At 37.9% G+C, this 22,743-nt stretch overlaps 2 protein-coding genes across 2 annotated transcripts; one reads left to right on the top strand and one right to left on the bottom strand.

Moving 5' to 3' along the window:
- The first annotated feature begins 2,806 nt into the window (after positions 1 to 2,806).
- LOC126878203 (uncharacterized) lies at positions 2,807 to 6,699 on the top strand. The gene is made up of 3 exons (XM_050640762.1): positions 2,807 to 3,056; positions 3,727 to 4,255; positions 4,710 to 6,699. Exons 1-3 carry the CDS (start codon positions 2,807 to 2,809, stop codon positions 6,697 to 6,699), a joined length of 2,769 nt encoding a protein of 922 aa, XP_050496719.1.
- Positions 6,700 to 8,430: 1,731 nt separating this feature from the next.
- Positions 8,431 to 17,583, bottom strand: LOC126878200 (homeobox protein goosecoid). Its single transcript, XM_050640759.1, has 3 exons — positions 16,155 to 17,583; positions 14,446 to 14,735; positions 8,431 to 8,835 (listed from the first exon to the last, which is right to left on the bottom strand). Exons 1-3 carry the CDS (start codon positions 16,642 to 16,644, stop codon positions 8,620 to 8,622), a joined length of 996 nt encoding a protein of 331 aa, XP_050496716.1. The 5' UTR covers positions 16,645 to 17,583; the 3' UTR covers positions 8,431 to 8,619.
- Between the last annotated feature and the right edge of the window lie 5,160 nt (positions 17,584 to 22,743).

Below are 22,743 nucleotides of genomic sequence, written 5' to 3'. Positions count from 1 at the left end.
ATATATGGTTTATTAATAGACTGCGAATTTTTATGCATTTTATGGACGCAGAGATGCACAGAATGTGATTGCTACGAGGTATACGTAATATTCAAAAAATATATAAATCCAAAATAAAACGCTCGGTATAGTGTTCAACGAGTAGAACAAATCTTGAAAATATGAAATTGCATAAATATCTAAAATTTATTAGTATATGTGAGTTCATGTATCAGATTTTATTAATGGAACGGAAATTTTAAATGAGCAATTTGTAATGGAAGATTGTGCAAAGTAGAAATTAGGTAATTTTGTTGAAATTCAGTTAAAAGATTCTTGATTTGATTTATGATAAACAGCGACATTTGACAACAGGATATTGAAAAGCAAATTTCACTAATTAATTTGAACATATACAGCTTCAGCGTCACAACAAAATGGTGGAAGGGACACACGAATAAGATATATCCAACCTTTTACTTAAATTCTACCTCGAAGTAATGATATCACGAAATTCTTTATTACGACTGCTTATAACAAGATGTTTGTATGTATGGAATAATTAACTCTCTCTCTCTCTCTCTCTCTCTCTCTCTCTTTTATTTACCCTTTACTCCGGCAATCTTACTATTTAATTAAGTTTGCTTCTACAGTTCTGTCACACCCTGTATATGGAACAGTAAAGTTGGTGCTTCTGCAAAGCAATTATTAATTGGGGAACAAATAATATTAATATGCAAATGTAGGGGAAACCTGTAGAATAAGTACACGTTAATATCGTGTTTCGAAAGTAATTTAAATACCGATGTTATTGAAATCTGCGTCGACATCGGGAACATTCGATCCAAGTTTCTTTTTCCCTCGTGTTATCTTGATTCGCAGGTAATTCATACCTACTACGTGGCCACGTCTTCTCGTGGGATAATAATTCATTTCAACCAGCTTTCGAGATTTAGCCGTATTCAACCGATCGATCCACCTTTTCTCGATGGAACTGTGAGCGAGCTTGGTTCATTAAAATTTCAACGACCGAGTTATCTTGATCTTTGATTTGCTCGGCGAAACTTCGCTCCACTGTGGAACCTTGCGGGGATCAGGCCGATTTCAGCTTCAAATTCACTTTGACTTCGACTGCTGCTCGCATTCCCACGGGATACATCGGTGGACCCGTTCGAACCTCTTCTTCTCGTTTTACTAGAAAAATCGAGCAAACGACACTCTGCTCCATTTTCGTTATCTCGATAGATAGATAGCCGTTAAAGAATATATCTAGCTGCACTTAAAGTTCGAGAAGACCACTCCATTTCGACGCTCTGTGTATACGTGTCATTTAGCCAGAGATATATTTTTAGTAATTCTATTGATAATTCTTATGTAGTTATGATTATTTTACTTTTTGCTTAGAAATAAAATATTTTGATTTTGTCTCGAATCTTCTATCAAATTCCGTAAATTGATTCGATTGATTCGATTGCGACTTATTAGATTTTGTTATATTGTAAATAATCTTTTTCGATATTTTATATTATTTTCGCTTTTTCAGTAGAAAAAGGCGAGTTAATTTCATCATTCATCAATAATTTGTTTAGATAGAAATTTCCTGCTTTGTTAATATAGTCAATTATATTCATATTAAAAATATATTATATTATATCGTAATATTTGCCAAGATTAATTAGTTCAAACTTCTTTGTAAATATGTTTATGCAGCAGCGTATTTGGTAAATAATAAAATATCTTACTGTTACGTTTTTTAACGGGCAATGTAAATTTATAGCTCGTTGATATCACGAAACGGTAGTAACTTTTGCTTCTAATTATTAATTGTTACTTGTAAGCGGAAGTGTATATCTATTCACATATATTTTGAAGTGCAAATGTTTTTATTTAAATGACGGAAATATGTTTCGAAACATTTGCAACAAGAATTATTTGTGGTCAATGCATGAGCAGAGCTCTTAAATAATGATCAGAATATTACCCGAAAAGTAAGGTTTCACGTTATTTCTATCGTGTGCCGGCGTAATTTTATAAACACTTTGAAAATTTTGTGTCACGGTCTGGCTTCGCGCGCTGAGATTGCTTGCCATTTTAAGGTTTCGTCTACTACGGAGGAAAATAATTACAAAATCACAGAACGGAACACTTTAAATCTTTCGTCAGCCCTTTTGAGAAGCTGCATTTATTCAGCTTCCCCGGTTGGCTCCGACGTTCCCAAATAGCTATTCATATTTCGGGAAGTATATTTAAGCGGGAAAAAATGTTTAAGCGCGACGCAATTCCTTCGTTATTAAATAGACTCGCAGAATGCAAGAGAGACAATAAAGCATTTTTATTACAGTGTTTTTTCCTCTTCCTATTTTCATCTCCGCTTGCATGTCCATCCGTGTCGAATCGATTGACATATAGAACAAAATTATTTTTCAATTTTTCGCATCGAAAATACTTTTCGATGACAAATTCAAATTCCACGAGAAAAACGTATGTCACGTGTGTAGTCGATTCCGCTTATCACTTGTCAGGTTATATCAAAATTTTCTATCGAATCATGGTTAAATCATTTACAAAGATGTAAAAAAATGACATAAAAAGAGCTTCAGAATGATCCTTTAATCTTATAAACTAAATTATCGTGAAATATTATCCTGATATTAATGCTAGTTAAAAATGAGTTGACTTAATTTGCTTGAGATACAATATCTACAAATTCGGTAAAATCGTGTTAAATTGTCAAGTGAAAAATTAAAAGGCGCAAAAGTTGGAAAGTTAAAGTGCAAGAGTTAATAATTCATCGATAGAGAAGTAAATAAGAAGAAATCGAGGGAAAATGGCCGAGATTGAACCAACCGATGAAGATACTACGACCGAATATCTCGATGACACTACAGACATGGAGGTTACGGAGGATACAGAGGGTACAGAAGATACAGAGCGGGAAGGAAAAGACGAAGAAACCGTAACCGAGGAAGAAACAATAAAGGAAGAAGAGGACGAAGATGTCGTAGAATATGAAGATGCATCCACAAAAGTTAGAAAGAAACACGGGAAGAAGAAACTGAAAAGTTGGATGGAACGATGTATGAGAGAGAAATGGAAATGCGACGTGCCGCTTTGGCAACTTTACATGAAAACGTAAGAAATGCTGAAGCAGCCACGTATTTCTTATATGCTTAATGTTTCGTGTGACCAGTTTCACAATTTTCTCAGATTCGTAGAAGACTACAAGCAACGAGAGAAGGATGATATTTTTAAACATAGAAAACCTGCTGATCTTCGAAAATTTCCTCGTGTTCAATCGTCGGAAGATCTGCCTACCCATTACAAGTGTTTACCACTTAACGTTTTCCAGCTGAAGGATCAATCGAAATTGCCTGACAAATTAGATCGATCGAAGATGATACGAATCTGGAAGAACATGCGTACAAACATACCTGTTAGTAAATAATCGAAGTGTAATTTATAACATGAATTACATAGAGATATTTGAGACAAATTGGGCATATTTTGTCAACGATAATTAGTAATAATCTTATGGGATGAAAATCAATTACAGTGGTCTTGCTCCAGGCAATTATATCACTCATGCAAGACTATTTTCATATATTTTTTATTAAAATCTTAATGTTCAAATTAGGTATTGTATCTTGAATTTTTATTTAAAATTACACTTCGTTTGCATATGTAGAACATTGCCAAAATAACGAATAACTAAAAATAAATTATACAGAAATATTCCAATATAAAAAGATCCTCAATTACGAGTACTTCATCAGGTACACTTCTCCAAATCCGACACAGCGGTAGAGCCACAGATATCAAAGACCGATGACGATAGATGGCCAGGAATGTGGCCGTGCACGACGAGAGACATGGCAAAAGAATTGCTGGAGAGACGAAGGCAGAAGCGAATGAAACGAAAAGATCTGTTTCCCTGCGATCCGGACTATGTACGCGATGGTTTTCAAGATTCGAACAACGATTATTCCGATCGTAAGGAATTAGGTCATGCTCGAATCCCACAATCTTGTCCCCTACCAACCAAGGAGATGCTAGTCGATCGTGCTGCTGGTGAACAGCACGGTTTAGTAGACGGTGATTACATCATTTTCGAGTTACCCTCGAAAGCTCGGGGAACCAGGATCTACGCAGATGTATGTCTTCGGGGGTTGAAGGGTATGCATTTGCCAGAAATGGGAGTTCTACGAGCGCGCAAAAGGACGTGGAAGTTCTGCTTTTATCAGGCGATCGTTGCTCTTCTAGCTAAGACACAACTGAGGTATCTGTTGAACACATCTCATAAAGCTTAAAGTTTTTGGAGAATTTGCACTTTTGAGATTTAGGATCTTTTATTTTCTTTCCTATTAGATGAATCGTAGAATTGTATTATAAAAAGATTGAAAAGATTTGTGTGAATGTCTGATTAATTTTTTGATAGAAGATTAATAACGTAAATTGTATTTGGAATAATTAGAGGTTTAGAGATTTTTTTTTTCTTTTTATTTTCGTTGGATGAAATTGGAAGGTTCTGTGCGAATATTTTATCAATCGATAAAAGATTCGTAATATGAAGTTTACATAGAATAATCAGAGGTATTTCTACGACAAGAGAAATATTATACAGTAGAACTGTTTCGTATAGAGTATTGTACCTTTAATCTTTCACGCATTAAATCACGTAAATTATAAATTGTCCCTCTATAACATGTAACGAATAGATGTATTTCTATAAGATACAAGTATGCCTGGAGCGCGAACATCGATTACGTGTACGATCACGCGTGGTTGCTGTACACCCACATGGGTATGATCAATATCAAGGACAAGCAAAGGCTAGACGATATCGTCGTGTACAACTACAAATACAGCATCGAAGTAAGATTGATTCAAGAATTAAACGACGTTCCAATCGTCACTGATATTCCATGGGATTACGAGGAAAGGAACATGCGACGAAAAATGATCCTGGAACGAAAGGAGCTGATGAACGTTAAACTGGAAATCGGTTCCGAGAAAATAACCGATGAACAAATAGCGCCAGTTCACAGAGGCATCAAGAGAGTGCAGGAGTGGTTCGACAAACTTAAAGTACGTTATCGTAATTGTATATTCCGCACCACCCGATTCTCCGTAGCATTTTGGAAAGACAATCTATTCTGGTACTTATACAATCCATATCGATGCGACGAATTCGGCTATTGGGACGATAACGGATATGCTTGCATCTTGAAGTTTTGCTCCAAAGAATCTCTTAAAAGGCATCTGATGATTCTTCTATTAAGAGCTTACATTTATACTACTCCAAAACCGAGCAAAGAGGAACTAGAAAAGAAACCAGAAACTGATACACCAGTAGCAGAAACTGAGCAACCAGTAACTGCAGAAGATCTTGAAGCTACGGAACCATCACTAACCATGGAACAGGCAGAAACTGCAACAGAATCGGGCGTTTCGGAAGAACCCAACGTTGAACGGCAAGCAAGTGGTCCGAACGAATCGGTTCGTACACAGCCATCAGGAATAAGCTATTGGAAGGAAGCGGGCGCTGCACAGCAACCAGAAACAGCCGAAGAAGAGGCAGAAGAAAAATTCTTCACGATCCAAATTTTCCACGTGTCCCATCTCTGCTGCCAAATTCACAATCTTAAATTGCTTCAACGAGGTGCACCAAAGCCACCTAAACGCTACGTGAAGAAGAAGACCATCGACGATTGTCCTTTCGATCCTCTAGACATGAGAGACCCGTGCACGATCGAGCAAGAGGAAGGTGACCTCAAGGAATCGATCGAAAAACCAACATGGCTGAAACTGTACAAGATCACTTGGACAAAATCACTAGCTGTTCCTCAGAAGAAAAAGGGCAGCAAGGAACTCGGCCTAGGGAAGATGCGCTGGCATCAATACGTCGTAGAAGAATCAAACAAATTATTTTCTTTATGGGGTGAGATTCATATCACGGATGGTATGTTCGAGAGAGAAAACCGCGGGATGCAAACGTACGCTTGTTACGTGGTTTGCGCTGGTATGACAAGAATTATGGCGCCTGAGTATTGGAGTTCGAAGACACTGGACGTGATTGTTATGTGCGGAGACAGATATTACACGCATAGTAAATTAGAAGCAGAATTTAAATCCACAAAAAATGAGTATAGTCACGTGAATTGTTGGAACAGATATTTGATGAGTCATTTTAAGATCGGCGAGACGATGTTCGAAGCAAAGGTTCTGCCAGCGATTTGTGGTAGATTGTACGCGAAATCTGGCAAGTATTTATGGCAATCTTTAGAACAGATGTTCCTCAAGTATAAATTTGGTATTTTAACGTGCGAAAGCTCCTGTTTAGGCGTGTTTAAATTTTGTGGCGCTTATTATATGTGTGACGTTAACTCCTTGGGCCCGCCGTTGTTTTCGTACGGAGAGGGAGCAGTTTATCTGTTAAGAGCCACGTATTTTTTGAAATTCATCACGGTTCTAGTGTTGACGATCGGTTCACCGGAATGCAGTCAGTTTGCTCTGAACCCTATCGAAATATTGAAGGTCGTCGATGTAGGTCCTTCTGTGTTTCCTGTTGGAAGAGCTGAGAAGAAGGATAGAGCTAAGAGAGGTACCAAAGTCGAGTGCCCGTACGACGAGGAGAAGAAAAAACAGATGAAAAAGTGGAAGCATAAGAGAGCGGAAACCGCACGAACTATCGATAAATTGTGCTGTAAAGGTGGAGGATGATCGTTAGATTCTTGTTTAATTCCTTTTGTAAAATTTAAATTGTTCATATGTAATACCTACATGCAGTCTAGTTCGAACTCTACTTTAGTATTTTTTAGTCTCGTTTTAGTCTTTAGAATGTGACTTATTTCGATAAAGGTTTTTAGTTTTATTGAAATTATTGTATTTATGTAATCTTCATTTGAGAAGATTAATAAAGGGATTATCGTATGTTGTGAATATGTTAAATGAAATTTTTATAAATTAGTAATTTTATGTATTTACTAATTGAATGATAAATCATGGTAAATCAAATCTTCAATCGTTTTGTTATCATAGTGGACTGTAACAAAAAGATGTACTTCAAAAGATATTCCCAAGCTTCATTCAGCTTGTATTTAAGTATCTCATTATAGCTTAGTATCTTTATTTATATCAAAATAAATCTACTCTAGTCCATCGAATATTTGTTAAGTATCGAAACTTTCTAACCAAATCATTTTATCTATACTCTAAATTAAAAGATATAAAAAATCTGCAATAGTGATGGGAGGATTAGCTAAGCACTCGATCAACAATATCTTTATCGAATTCGAAGGAAATTACCAAGAGAGAAAAGGAAAAGATTCGTCGGTTTCGAATAAAAGGAAGAAAGAAAGGGTGAGAATCTTTCGAACAGAAGAGTGAAAATAAAAGAAACCCGTGCTTAAGTCGATCGTCTTTACGTCTCAGTGTAGCAACGGCGCGGAACCTATTAAAGTTGTACCGCAAGAGAACGTCTTAGTTCTTGGTCGCCCTCGGGATTTATGTACTTACCCCGAACTTGGCTGGAACTTTCCTCTAGCGGCGAAACTTACTGTGTCCAGGAAACGGCGCTACCACCGCACAGGGCTAACTGCTGTTTCACTTCTATCGCACAATACTAATAATATAATCGTCAAGGCACGTAGAACTAAATTCCAACTACAACGCCAGAGAAACTACTCAGCGATTCTAATCACTGATCCATAGTGTAACGTGGAAATCATGCTAGACACATTCCTGCGTAATTGATCACGGAATGAAGAAGCAGGGAATACTTCTTTAAAGAATCTAATTTTCCACCGTCGTTTAATCGGTTTCGAAAGTAGTGTTATTTGTAAAACTTATGCACACACACACAAAAAAAAGAAAATAAAGTAAATTGGTAATTTTAAGACGGACATTAAGTCATCGTGTGTAAAATGGACATTAGTCGTCAAAGGTTTTTGATAATCTATCTCGATTATAAGATATTATTTTTATAATATAATTTTCTGATTATTAATTAAGATTCTTCATGATTTTTCCAGATATTAGAAGTTTCTATATCCACTGACAATCTACTTTGTTTCTAGAATATTCTTTTTACAATAGACTTTGCTGGAAGAATTTCTTTGGTATTGAATTTTTTCAGACACCGATATTCTTTTTGATTCTCCAAAGACTTTTGTATCTTAATGATTTTCTTGATCTTACTTTAAAATTTTGTTCATATCCTGAATCAATTCTAATGTTTCAATTCTCATGGAAATTGGTTCCATTACGAGATAGCATTCTCTTAAATCATATTCTTCTTTCATTCTTCGATCATCGATACCTTTTCGTATCGTGTTATTCTCTTTACGAGCTCTCTAAAAATTTTACTTTCCAAAGCAAGAACAACCACTCAAGTGAAAATAAAATGCCATCTGACTTTCGTGACTTTCTTGAATCAATAATTTATTTCACTACCTATTATACACATCGATAGGCTATATGTACAAACATATTTACATCCTAATTCGGTATTTACACGTGTCCCTTGTATAGGGGTTTGCAGGAAGAACCTGTATGTTTCGAATCTTTTCGACCGTCGGCGAAATAAAAAGAGAAAGGGAAACGAAAAGAAATAGGAAAAAAGTTTTACAATCGATATTTTGACTACGCCACTTCGAGATCCGAGCTGTCGGTGTCCTGTTCGTGTTGTTGCTGTTGCTGTTGCTGTCTGGTCAACGTCAAATGTTCGGCTACTTTGACCGCAGGCGTTGAAACGTTGTCATCGGCACGCTGGCGTTGCTCCAGTTGAAGTTTCCGCATACGTTCCTGTTCTTCCCGTTTCTGTTTACGCCACTTGGCACGTCGGTTCTTGAACCACACCTGGAATAGGAAATGTTTGATGAGGGTGGCTCATCGTGCCCTAGGCGGCCGCGTTTATTTTCTACGAGTTCTCAGACAGGGAAAACGATGTTTCCTTGCGTTATGAAAACGCTTGAAATGGAATCGAGGCGTGTAAGGTTTAAATACTTCCTTCCTTTTCAATTTCTTTTTTAGGGGACGAGGTTACGTCTTTTTTTATTGTTAATGATTGTTTTATAATAGCTGAAAATATTCGATATTTCGTATTTCATCGATAGAGACCATTCTTGAAATATAGCGCATTTTCTGTGTATTAAGATCAATTACGATATTCACTGGTAAATTGCAATATGATAGGTGGATGTTTTGTGGCGATTATTACATAAATTAATTTTCTGAATTGTTTAAACGTGGATTGTAAAGAAGCAGTATTGCAAGTATTAATGACGATGTTAAATAATTATGACTTTTAATATTCGAAAGCTACAGCTATGTAATAACAAATGTTAGTAAAATATTTATATTTGAAAATATATAATAATCTGACAATGACTTACTGTTATGAAACCGCAAGGAAAAATCTAATAAATATCTAACACAAGAAATTGGTTGATTGCTCAATTGATGTTTGGTTAACGATATATCAATACTATACGCAAAATGACGGTGGATTCTCCGGGAAAAAAATGTATTAAATAATTTAACGTAACGAAATAGTTTTTCTTTTAACAATACATTTATTATAAAGTTCCTGTTGAGATAATATGTATACCTATAGATTTTTGAAAGAGAGGGTGTTATATAATCGCCTTGTTTAAATAGTTTAAATCCTCTAATTATTTTGTACGATATATTAACATTCGTCGATTGATTACTATAATTACATTCCAGTCGAAGCGTTTCGTTCATTCCCCGGTATATTCGCTACCACTGTATCGTAAAATTACTAAACAGACCTCAATTTCAACCCATGGCAGGTAGAACGTTTAATTGATAACCTCGTTCACCTGCGAGTCAGTGTATCTCATCGAGAAGACTGTTAACGAGGCAAGGGAGCCATCGAAGATCAAAAGGCTTCATCCCACATTCGAAATCAGCATTTGTTCATCACGCTTGTCCGACTCGATTTAAACGAAACGCCCAACAATCGACCTCTCTCTCTCTCTCTCTCTCTTTCGTTCTTTCTATCTTTCTCTCTCGTTTGTTACCGATAGGATGCTTCATCGTTTCCAATATCGCACTGATCCTGGCTCTTAGCCGTTGAATTATACAATAATCACACACCTCAGTATTCTATCCGTTTCAAACGTATTTCCCTCCGATATTTCGTGATATTTATTTATGCAAAACATTCTTTCTCCGTATTGCGTGTATCAACTTGTTAAATTTTCCTCAATACCTCGATCTAAATACACGGTAGTTTTTATCAGTCGACGCATCGATAAAATTTCAATCTGAGATTATCCATCGAATTTCAAATTTCACTCAACTTTACACGAATACTTAGGTATCGGCGCTTTTACGTCTCTGCTTTTATAACATGTCCGTCGTTCGTGTTTCTGCATTCTGTTGATGCAATCACGAAGATAGGAAAAGACCGTCGCACGGGTAAACAATCGTGCTTCTTTCCAAACAGAGAGAGGACACAGCGTAGTGCTTTAGGGCCTTCGTTCTCTCGAGCTGTTTCAAGTCATTCCTTTATTTCCCCGTTCTCCTTCGTTTCCCTCACCTTCGTTTTTTCTCTCTCATTTTGAAAGTCGTCTTTCTACTAATTCTGTACAAACACCAAAACTCTTGCCTCGATGCGGCAGGTGCGCTGCAGGTATATCTTGTTTCAAAGTCTTCGAAGACTCTCGAGACAAGAGGTTTCCTTTGGCAAAGCCGACGACGCGGGTGGTCTCTGTTGGTCTACGATAAGTGTGAATGACTTTGGGATTGTACGACTGTTCGAACAAATTGCACCGCCACGAGTAAAAGACATTCCTTGATTCTTCTCGTATTCCATTATCGTGTGATCGCGATAACTCTTGTGTGCCGAATTTATCTTTAGCATTGTTAGGCAAACTTTCGTGTTTACAGATTTAGATAGGAAATTATTCAATCGAAATTCACTTCTTGAAAACCATTATTAGACAATAATTAGACAGCTGAGACGAAAGGCAATAATTAAAGAAAGAGCATAGTGGTGTTTTAAACAAAATTATTATTTTTAACAATTAAGATTTTTATCTTTATTTTCAATGTCCATTAATATTCTTCGAGAAAAAAGATTTTCTTTGATTATTCATACATATATATATATGTCGGATTTACATTAGAATTAGGGTTAGGGGCGTGAAACGAATCTTCGTTTGCGTTACACGTTGTCGTTATGCAATAGAGAAGACATTGACTAGTGCAAATACGATTATTATAGAACCGGACAAGTAACCGTGGTAGTTAGGTACTCGAGGAACTAATGACAATGATCCTAGGTTCAATAACGAATCCGCGGTCGACGGGATGATAGATGAACGTACTCACAAAATCTAAGTCGGACGCGTAATATTCACTGATCGTAAGGGGTTACTCTTTTTCATCGATGAGATCGCGAGCGGGAATGACTTTCCCGTGCCGATGATGCCACAGAGGAAAACTATATTGGGGTGTGTCTAAGGACACGAGATCATCGGATTCGTCGAGAAAAGCCTTCGTTCAGAAAGTAAGGGAAATTGGCGTTGCTGCTAATTGGTCAATCTCCATACCGGTGGTTAGAAAAAGATGCTAGCCGCCCTCGAGGGAAAGTTGCTAGTGGAAGACGCCGCTCGTTGAAAAATAGGTCTCCCTATTTTCCCGTAGTTGGGACAAAGACTGTTTGTCTGTTTGAAAGACTTTAGTTGACTAAATCTTAAGATTTATAACGGGTCCTCGAGCTAACTGAACATGTACTGCGGAGACGCATGACATCTGGCAATCATCTTACTCGAAGAATGGGGTCTGCGTGTGGCGAGCTACGGGACAGAGACCGTTGGAATGTTTACTGTGGAGTGTTACAACTATTTCCTTTTTAAGGAGAGCTATAGAATTATTCCATGCCTTTGTTAGACAAAGCGTTCATCCCGTGACCGCGGCTACGTTCGGCGACTGACTGTCGCCTCGAGCCCAAGCTCACTATCACAACTCTCGAACAATTACAATCGGATTGAATAACTACAATTGTTCAATTACAGCTATAGTAGACTCTAGGTTACAATGTTGCGGGATTATCCAAAATTCGAAAGGCTCCGGTGTTCTTTCACCTCCGACATATATATATCGTATTTTCGTAGTTCATGTAATAATTTAAGAATTATAGAAACTTTTTTTATTATTTAATACAAAAATTTAATACAAATTCTTATATTTAATTTCTATATATTATTAGATTTTTGTATCAATTTCTTCTTCTCAAGGTGTCCGATCCTCGAAAAGGAGCAAACTGCAAGTGAGCAACGATCCTCCTCTTAAATAGAGCAACAATAACACGGCAGAAAAGGGTTCCTTCGGCAATCCAGTCTCAATGACACGGTCCTAAATCCTTCGAAACATCCTCGTCGACGATACACGATCCATCCATTGACCGAACAAAACCGATTTTAATTTCGAAAAATGACAATATGGCTGGAGAACCACTATGTGCGATGTTTAATTAATAAGGAAAAAACATTCGTCCGATGAAATGCCGGCGGACAATAAATCCGTTCGATTAATTATAAAGTTACCTCGTGACGAATTAACGATTACACGCGTTGTAAATCTTTACGACGTTAAATATAACGTGTTATAAATTCTACGCCCCTTCTCCGCGTTTTGTATGCTTGTGCATGCGTGTATGTGTGACACATGCATAGCAGGGCATATATATAATTGAAGTAAACACATTATCGGCAAAGCTTTTAATCTACCATGCAACTTGTTGGCCCGAGTCAAACGACGACCGATAAATACCGGTCGCAAATAATTTTAATGATCGCATTAAAGAATTATGGAGTTATGGTTGTCGGTGCATTAAGGCGACAAACAACAGGGCCCATCGAGAACTTCCAGACCGGAAAGTGGAGGCATTTTGTCATCGGTACAAATTATGCGTACAAGGGAAAGTTTGCCGACAATCCGAATGGTCAATATTTGTCAGGCGAAAATATTCACTCAGGTTTAAGATAGTAATTTGTCGGTTTAGGCTGCTACCAATTATCATCCGTTGCAAAATCCTCATGATGCTATCGACTTCCCCCTTTAAATATAAAACAAAAAAAAAAAAAAAAAAAATAGTAAGGAAAATTGAAAAAGCGAAAGATAACTGTGTTATTGAGGACGTGGTTTTATTATTTGTAGCGAAAGTAGTTAGCAGAGTTTAATTTTACCACGTGTCAGTTATATTTCGATTCACTGATTACTAGATTATTAATTATTATTACTATTATTTCAGATCTTTAAAAAATCATTTAATTTCGAGTACAACGTCTTATTTAACCTTTTTAGTGCCGACCGAAAGAATTGTACCTAAACGAAGAATACCGAACCAATTTGATGTAATTTGGTACGGTTTGAGAAAAAAAATCATAAAAAGAAGAAAGAATGATTTTTAAAAATTAAAAACGGTACATATTACGAAACAAAGGGAGAATAAGTTAATGCCAATTATATTTCAATATTTGTTCAAAATCATACTAATAATACTTATTCAAAATCATTAGGAAATATGGAAAAATCAGTTCTCTTTTATAAACAATATTTACAAATAAGAAGAATCATCGTTTGGCTATAGTTCGATGTAGAACACGTAGTATAAAGCATAAATATTGCATTCTCAATTATTTGTAATAAAATTTCTTATATCAAAACACAAAATTGCTCCAAAACAAGTGAGCTAGTATAACATTACTAAAATGACATTCTAATATTATTATAAACATTTATAGTTCATATATCCGGCTATTGGAAACGTGTAATATTTATTTATTATTATTATTTGCACAAATAATTTACTTAGCATTGATGGTTACTGACATATACATCATGCTTTATTACATAGATTATTGTACAAACTGTGCGTGATCTTCGTACAAACGTTTTATTTTCGCCCTGTCGATGCAAGATTATTCTACTCTAAGATGAGATATTCTGTTATAAGCAGTGTTATCTAAAATCCGTGATTACAGTCTCAAGCAAATTTCCCGTGCCGAATTTTATTTTATGGCACTAGCGTATACACAGTTTCGGTATCAACCATCGCAGAATATAACAAAGAGTTTAAAGCCGTAAATAATTGTTTCAATTTGTGGAACATCTCACATAGGACTTCTGCAGAAATATTCAACCATTTATAACGTTTTATAAATTTATTTTGAGATAAAGTTCTTTCGTGTTGCGAATAATAAAGCGCCATCGCATACGCAACGATATATCGTCGTTGGCACTTTTTTCAGGTGTTGCTAATAACGATGTATCGTTGTTCGTCACTAAAAGGGTTAATCTGTAATCTATTAAATAGGAAAAGACCACCCAATTCGCCAATATTCAATACTTCGGGTTGCCGATATCTTCAGCGTAACGATATCTCTTAATTTCTAAATTCACGAAGGATTTTTGATTTCTTTTCTCAAAACTCACCTCGATTCTCTCTTCCTTGAGATCGACCTGAAGCGCTAGCTGTTCTCTCAAGATCACGTCAGGGTAATGTGTCTTGTCGAAGGTGGCTTCCAATTGTTCTAGCTGTTCCTCCGTGAATATCGTCCTATGGCGACGCTTCCTCTTCGCCATGGGTCCTACCGCCGCGGCGTTTGGATTTATTTGATAGGGATGAGCTGCGTGATAGAAGGCCGGTTGACCGTGAAGCGAAACGCCGGCAGCTGCCATTGCTGCCACGTAGCCGCCGGAGTATAAAGTAGGATATGCTGCGGCTGAAACGAAAGAAAACAATCTTCAGATACTAAATTAATTTCGCTATCCATATTCTATAAAATAATTCCTCGAAATACTGCTTGTGAAAAACATAAAAGGGAAAGAAAAGGTTAAATTAAGAATTAAGAGAAGAAGATTAATCGGAAAGCGAAAAGTACACGTTCATAATCGACGATTATAAAATTGTACTAATGCCTCTGAAGAATTTCCAGCCCTATACTACACGATGAAGGAACAAAAAATACTCGTAGACCCCAGCCCCAAGGGATGTTTTGGTTTAAAATCTGGAAGAAAGCTGCTTAGAGGCGACGTCTCCGCATAAAAATGTGCGAAGGGCGAATTTATGCTTTCAACCGACGTTACTCGCGTTCTCTGTTTCTTCCTTCTTCTTCCATTCAACGAGCCTGGTTGCATACTTTTTCCTTCTCGTTTTTCAATCTTCCGGCACCGGGATTGCAAGCAGCTAAATCGTTCGTGCGTGATCGAAACGGATTGCGGATTTCAGCTCGCGCATCCCCAATCTGCGGCGAGGTTCTTGCGGGTGAAATACTTAAAGCCCTGGGGGGCATAAAGGAAATTTTCGTTGCAAGAAGCGTCGGCCCACCCGAGGATTTACGCCTTCTTTCATTTTTCCGCTACGAGACGCTTTCCTCGACGTAATATATGCGAAACCGCGGGGCAAGCTATTTGCAAATTAACGCCACGCTCTTCCATGTAGGTGTTTCATTGCGATATATTCGAATTTCAACAGCAAAGCTGGTTTCTTTAAAAATAACAGGCGGATGAATCATTCAGTAACTAAGAATTGTTTTTTCCGATAATTCACTCTAATCGTAAACAAACGTAAAAATCGCTTTCTGCAATGATTAATTGTAATCCTGAAGCTTGGGTATTGTTAACATCCGTTATATCTTAAACATATAAACACCTCTTTCTAGAATAGAATTCAATTCTAGTCTTACAAATGGATAATACTATAATATTCATGCTTGTATATTCTTAGATTCCTCCGTAAGTAAAATCCTATAATACGTATTAATGGATTCCATAATTGCTTTTCATATTGGAAGAACGTGTAATTCCCTGATTTCCTAGTTGGAAAATCTTAAAGTTTAAAAACCTTAAATTCTTTTATTTCTTCATTCCTTTAACATAGAATTTCTGTACACTAATCGTAACATTCGTCATTACCCACCGGCGTTCATAGAAGAACCATAAGTTTTATCTTCGCCTATATATAACAATAAACTACATATAACAATCTAATATCAAAGATATTCCTTTATATTATTATTATCTAATTCCCCAATTTTTGTGAAATAAATCATTTCATCGAAACTATTCCACGCTTAGTTCAATCGATAATTTCATTGAGAATATTTCATAGCGAAAATAGTTAATTTAATAAAGGAACATACCAAACAAGTCGGCAGACGTAAACGCGAGATGATGGATCTGTTGTTGAAGAGGATGCATGGCCCTCGATGGCGATCCCACGACCTCCGGGTTTTGAATAATGGATCCGAGGCCGCTGGTGCTGGTGGGAGTTATGTTTCCGATAGGTCTAGGTGCTAAGATATTCTCGATGGTGAAGGCGGACGTGGGAGAGGACATAGTTGCCGAGGAACTCGGTCTGGAAACCTCGCGTGGTCTGAATCGCGCCTCGTCGGAGCTCAATGGACTCCTGGAAAACGTTCTGTCTCGTCCATCGATGTCGTGTCGCCTTACAGTCACATTGTTCTGCTCGTCGTTGTTCTTCAGCTTAAGTTGCAAGCTCTCTGGCGAATAATTGTAGAGATATCGATGACCGTAGCCGGATATTCCGGGACCATCTTGAAGAGGACTCGACGGCTCCGTCATCGGAGAACGCGATCTGGGCGAATCACTCGCATAGGTACTTTCTACCATGTTACAGGAGTCTTATCGTTGTGAATTGAAATTCTTTCACTGTTACTTTATTCTTGACAATTATTCGAAGATTATTTCGATGACTATTGATTTTAAAATTCGACCACGTTTACTGGTTGTCGATTTAAAATTGTCGATCACGAGGATTAGTATCGTTAGAACGGGAACAAAGACATTCCTTATTCGCGGATATACGTATTTTATATACACTGAGCTTTAATTTAGTACGTTTGCAAACGGTAGAAAAATTTCTTTTAAATTGATGTGACGTAGCGCCTTTTCACGATTAAGCGTTCGTTATTTAGGATACGTACGGAGGATCACATATCAAGAACACCGGTGAAAAATCGCCTGTACGGTACGAAACATTCAAGTCTTTGATATTACAAGATCCTTCGAGATCCGCTTTTGTCTCATCACAGAAGAATCACCAAACTCACTGTCTTCTATTCCGTCCACTTAGATTTCCAAAAATCTATCACAATCTCGAGCGAATTCTTTGCTTATTGTACTAAAATCGAGTCGGTCACTTCATCGTTTGTTCACGAAGGGATAAAAGAATTCAAATCGACGTTAAAATAATAAGGTCCAAGTCGAGCGAATATGTACGCGAAAACGAGGCCCTGCCGGCGGATCGGGGAGGCCACGAGGACGAAATCAATCCGACGCGCGTGGAGAAGCCCAGATGTGCAGCGACTGACACCGATGATAAGGGATATGCCAACGACTGGTCTAGCTTCGTGTACGCGTTGACCTCTGAGGGTGCGCTTAGATTCGTCGGCATCTATGGGTACGGGTGGCCACCCCCGTGTGAGTGACATAGGGACAGAGCGACACCCTCGAATATACCCAGGCGAAGTTTTGCCGACACTGGAACAGGGGCGTGGCTCACCCTAGGCTCCATCCACTTTTCCACCACCCTTCCGCCTCTCGACATCCCCTACACGGCGGTGATGTCGCGGAGATGCAGAGGGATGAACGGGGGAGGCTTGAAGCAGGAAGCTGAACAGAGAAAGAGGCATAGAGGAGACGCGAACGCAAACGGTGGCACCGAAACGATGGTTTCCCGGAGGATACAGGCGGAGGTGCGATCTCCTGACGACAGTACGATGATTTGAGGGGTGGTTGTTGAAAAAGTGGGGGAAGGAACGTCGGACGGCCCGGCAGAATGCCCTTTCAACCCCGTCGACGCGCGTCGGGGCTTCGACGGTGCATTGGGTGGAGAAAAGAGAGGTTTTCACACCGGTGGAAATGGTGGAAGAAACGTATTTACAACGGATAATCACGACGTGTCTCGCGTATTACAGAGCTTTCCGAGTTTACATTGCGAATCGTATTCGCGAATTAATCATGCTGCCGGAAGTGTTTGGGTTCGAACCAGGTCCTCCGTACCGATCGAATTCGCTCGGCTATTGTTTCTGAAAATAATTTCACGTTTCCCCCGTCGCTGGTATTCGTAACCACCGGGGATTACTGTACGGATGTTTCGTGCCTCTTTGTACCGTGTCTCTTCGCCGTTCGTGAATTCTGCCGCGATATTCGCCAAAGTACGGACACCTTTTAACGAAGATCAACGGGCTTTTCGTATAGCGTATTCGAGTATTATATTTATATGGCGGACTGATATGATCATAGTGGTGCAAGTCTTGCGAGTCTTGCGAATTGAAATTTAGTCGCGCATCTCAACTTTTACGAGTATCATCCTTTTGCTCTCATAGTTAATTAAGTTGTAACTTTACTCGTTATAACGTTATAAGTTATAACGTACTCGTACTCGTTACAGTTGTGAGACATTTTCGTGAATTACCAGCGTACGATGTATTTTTATAATTCGACTATCGATGTTCATACATTTTTATAAATATAATAGCTAAAGAAACGCAACCTAAATTTGTTTCATCTACTGAATATTACGATGAATGTTCTACTTCGAATGTTTTACACATTTTTGCACGTTGTACGCATTCTGTAGACTTTTACATGCTCAAATTTCACGAAAATTGAATAAACGTACGCTACATAGTCTACTTATAATAGATAAACGTAAAGTGTTCGCTGTTATACGAAAAATAATTGAGCTGATTTATGCCGTTATGAGTCCCATGCCGCCATATATGAAACGCAATCGGTTGGTAAATTAAAATTGGGAAATACGAAAATAAGTAAAACATTTTTAATCTACGTTATAACGCATTATAACTGGCGTATTATGGGTATCACGTTCGCGATATAGAATCGTTTGCATTGCATCGGATGAAACGCAGATTTTCTCGGAAGCGTGCGCGCACGTGCTTGATTGATTCACAGATTGAAACTGGCAAGCTGGCCCGTTCTACACCGTGTATAACTGAAACAATTTTTTCATAATACCTATTGTTCAGATTTGAGGATATTATGATTTTGATGTGTGGATTACATCGAGCTTTCGAATTATCGGAAGGGAATTCGATGCCACCGACGTGCTCTCGTCCGTTAATTTGCATAAACAACGAAATATGCGAGATTCAAATTAGTAATACATTAGTAATACATCTGTGACAGAGTGCAACGTTAAACTTGTATAAATTTCAAAATTCTCTAACATCTAACGCATAATAATTACGAATAGTATTACTAAACGAGACAAACTAAACAAGAATACTAACAATTCTGTTCATTATTGGTACCTACACGTGTTAAAGCACCGATATTGAGATATTCAATAGGTGTTTGGACGGTGTAGTATTACCAATCTGTTTTTCGCTCGTCATAAATGACAAATATTTTAAACTTTCGGAAATTATCAATTTAGAGATATTAAATCTTCGTGAAAGCTCTAAATATATGAGTTTGTCACAAAGCTATTACATAGCTAGTAAAAAATATATAAAATATAATTGTCATGCTAAATAAGAGTTCTCCCTTGCAGAAACTCACGTGCCATCGGTAAAGACGATACTATCAAAGTTGTAGCAGAAAACGAACCACTGTTCTTCTATCATGAAATATGATGAATTATCTAACCATATTTGTAGGTACGGATCGTGGGCAAAATTTCATCACAAAGCCATCCATTTGCCTCGTACCGAGCATCACAGGATCTCGTCGACTACCCACATAATGCCAACTACATACGCTATACCCTTCATACGAGTATGTTAGAAAGCATATACCATGACCATCTCTCCCTTTAGCAAATCGTTGATCCGGCAGATCTGTTCAATTATTCAAATCCCGCCCAATGCGTCCGTATTAATAACATAAAACCGTTGTAATGTGCATTGACTGTCGTCGTTATTGTTGTCAGCAGCGGTACGGTGGGGAGGATCGTGACACGATACGTGGAGAACCGAGCGTGAAAAGGTTTTTCATAGGTTCGCGCACGTACCCCGGACATTGTCGAGTATATCCCCCTTGGCCACCTCTTCTTCCCCCATAGGTAGTATAGTAAAATCCCGTGCGTGCACGCTTAAATCCCGAAGTCCACAGCGAAATCTCTGCCAACCTTAATCCTAATCCGTACGTTAATCGTGGCCCGATCCATGGGTCGTAGGATCTCATGGTCTCGTACACCGTGTACTCACCGGTTTACCAATACATCGTTTCGATTTCCAGGAGATACACGCTCTGTGAAATATCAGCGTCTATGATGCTCCAGTGAAGACGATCCCTTTGTACGGCGGAGTCGTGAATTTCATTAGCACCGTGGCGAATAGATACACCAGTGCCAGTTTCGATTCATCTAACTCGATGTGCAGGTATTCGTATGCAAATCGAACAACCACCGATGGCTTAGAAAGTGATTTGGTTTACCAGTTTCGACGACTTTGGCCTTCCAGGCTGTAGGAAGATGGCAAAGCGAGAAACTGAGGATGGCTAAAAGCTGTCTTCTTGTTCTTTTCTTTTTTTAAGAATAGAGGAAGGTGTGAAAACTCGTTCAAATGAATACTAAACGTTGTCTCTTACGATGGGCTGACAAATGCACTGCGATTCGGGGTTGGTTTGGAGAAGAGGACACGTTGGATTTGGAGAGTTTAGAACGCGATTCGGACGACATACGAGCTCCGCGCGGACCAATGGCTGATGCCTGCCTATGCGAATCAGGATTATCCTTCCTGCCGGATTATCGATTCTTTCCGAGGAGACCAGATTTTCTGGGAATCGAACGCAGCGTGGATCATTTGTGTTTCAATTGTGTTTTTTTGCTCAATGTTATTCTGTAAACGTGAAATTTGGAAACGGCAAGATTTATTCTTGGTTTCATTTCAATGTTGATTTCAAGATGCTATAGTCAAGCCGCGAACTCATTTTAAAATATAAAGTAGTTGTGCATTATTCTTTAATAGTTCAAGTAATATGACGAATCGTTCGTTTAATGTTTTTTTGATTTTTATACGAAGTTCAAAATATCGGGATTACCATTCATGGAAAAATTAAGAAATCTACTTCAATCGTCAGAATTTAATCTTTTGCATTTGTCTTATCAAATTTTTCCGCTTGCATCTGGTAAACGTGCACTGCCGCTCAAAATTTCGAGATCGTTCAACCTAACGATTAGATTTATCAGGAAAATGATAAGATTTGTATTTTTATTACATTATTAATTTAATATCTCTCATACTTCGGTGTCTCTCATTAGATATTATTTTGTGATAATATTTACATTACTTATTTACGCTAAAAAACTAGAATTTTGATTCATCGTTGCATAAAACAATCCTTTGTTTTTCTAATCCAAATCAAGTTCTTACTAGAAACTATGCTTCTTATCCTATTACCAGTTCTCCATTTTCATCTCGTGACTCGATAGTGTACACTAAATCGACTGTACAAGTAATAAGATTCGACAAAAATCTTCTAATAAACTTACTAGACACAGTAAAAAAGGAGAAGCCCATTATCTCTTCTGCTGTCTTCTTTCATAAACCGTAAAAGTTTGATTTCTAAACTTTTGAGCGGTGGTATATCTCGAGCGAAGCCTGCGCTATGCCATTATGTCTTTGAATCTCCAATTTCGACGGCTATGGGCTTCGTTTCTTATTTACAGTGATTCCACCATTTGGGGAAGATAGAAGCCAGCGGGAAGAAAAGAACGAAGAATTTCTTCGGTTTTAAAAAGTTTTCTCCACGGGAGACGCTTCCACGCGAGAGATTACAATTTCCATGTTAATACAGTGACAATACAGATGTTTTCACGTCTAAGCGGCGTGCTAAGTGGATGTTCTCTCTTTATTCCCACTGTTGAGATTTCGTGATCCCAACCTGGGGGGGTGCCGAGTTGTTGTAGCTGACCGGCTCCTGAAATAAACGTTTCGCGTGTACTCGTTACTTCAGCTTACACTTGACTGGACGCCTTCTTGCCTCTTTAGGTGGGGAAATAATCGAGCAGAGAGAAAAACCTGGCAAGCAAAAGCCAACGGAAATTGAGCCTGCGAATTATCCGCTGGTACCAAACTGTTCGTCCACGTCCACTTTGTTATTCTCATCTACGCTCGCTGCTCGTATACGGGGTGTCCTGACAATCGTCGTCAAATCTACGATTGGCAAGGAAGGCCATATGGAATAAATCTTTTTTTAATAGACTTTTTTTGATAAAAAAAATTAAGATTTATCCAGAACCCGTTTAAACATTACTTTCTTGTAAATCGACTTTCTTACGATTTCTTTGAAATATCGACGATGCGTTATTTAGTATATCACCTATTTAGTATATTATACACGATCCAATTGTTACAGAGCCGAAATCTGAAAGCTGAAAATTTTAAAACGCAACCCGTTTTACGGGTTATTATATGTATTTAACAGCAAGCTGTTGTAAAACTTACTCTTTGATTAATTACAGAGAAATCGTTCTTACAAAGTTGTTAAAAACTATCACGCGTGAAATTTCTAGAAGAATCTCTTTTTAGAGAAAAATTGACCACCCACCTGAACGTTTTCGAGTAACGTTTTAAAAGTAACGTGAAACGTGTAATATCGGTAATTGCAGCATTCAAAATGCCGTATATTATAACGTGAAATTACCGTTATAGCTATTGCAAAATTATTTGACAGCGTACGCGCATAGAAAGTACAGGCAGCCAAGAAATTTCTTCCTAGATACAATATCTCAGACATAAT

This window comes from Bombus huntii, chromosome 2 (assembly GCF_024542735.1).
Source record: "Bombus huntii isolate Logan2020A chromosome 2, iyBomHunt1.1, whole genome shotgun sequence".
Lineage (NCBI taxonomy): Eukaryota > Metazoa > Arthropoda > Insecta > Hymenoptera > Apidae > Bombus > Bombus huntii.
The sequence above is the reverse complement of the archived record's forward strand: the minus strand, read 5'-3'. Positions and strand labels throughout refer to the sequence as shown.

Coding starts and splice junctions, on each gene's coding strand:
- LOC126878203 (XM_050640762.1), top strand. CDS start 2,807: ATGGCCGAGATTGAACCAACCGATGAAGATACTACGACCGAATATCTC. Junction 3,057..3,726: donor GAAAAGTTGGATGGAACGAT/GTATGAGAGAGA, acceptor CAATATAAAAAG/ATCCTCAATTACGAGTACTT. Junction 4,256..4,709: donor CTAGCTAAGACACAACTGAG/GTATCTGTTGAA, acceptor TATTTCTATAAG/ATACAAGTATGCCTGGAGCG.
- LOC126878200 (XM_050640759.1), bottom strand. CDS start 16,644: ATGGTAGAAAGTACCTATGCGAGTGATTCGCCCAGATCGCGTTCTCCG. Junction 14,736..16,154: donor TACGTCTGCCGACTTGTTTG/GTATGTTCCTTT, acceptor CTTTCGTTTCAG/CCGCAGCATATCCTACTTTA. Junction 8,836..14,445: donor TCAAGGAAGAGAGAATCGAG/GTGAGTTTTGAG, acceptor TTCCTATTCCAG/GTGTGGTTCAAGAACCGACG.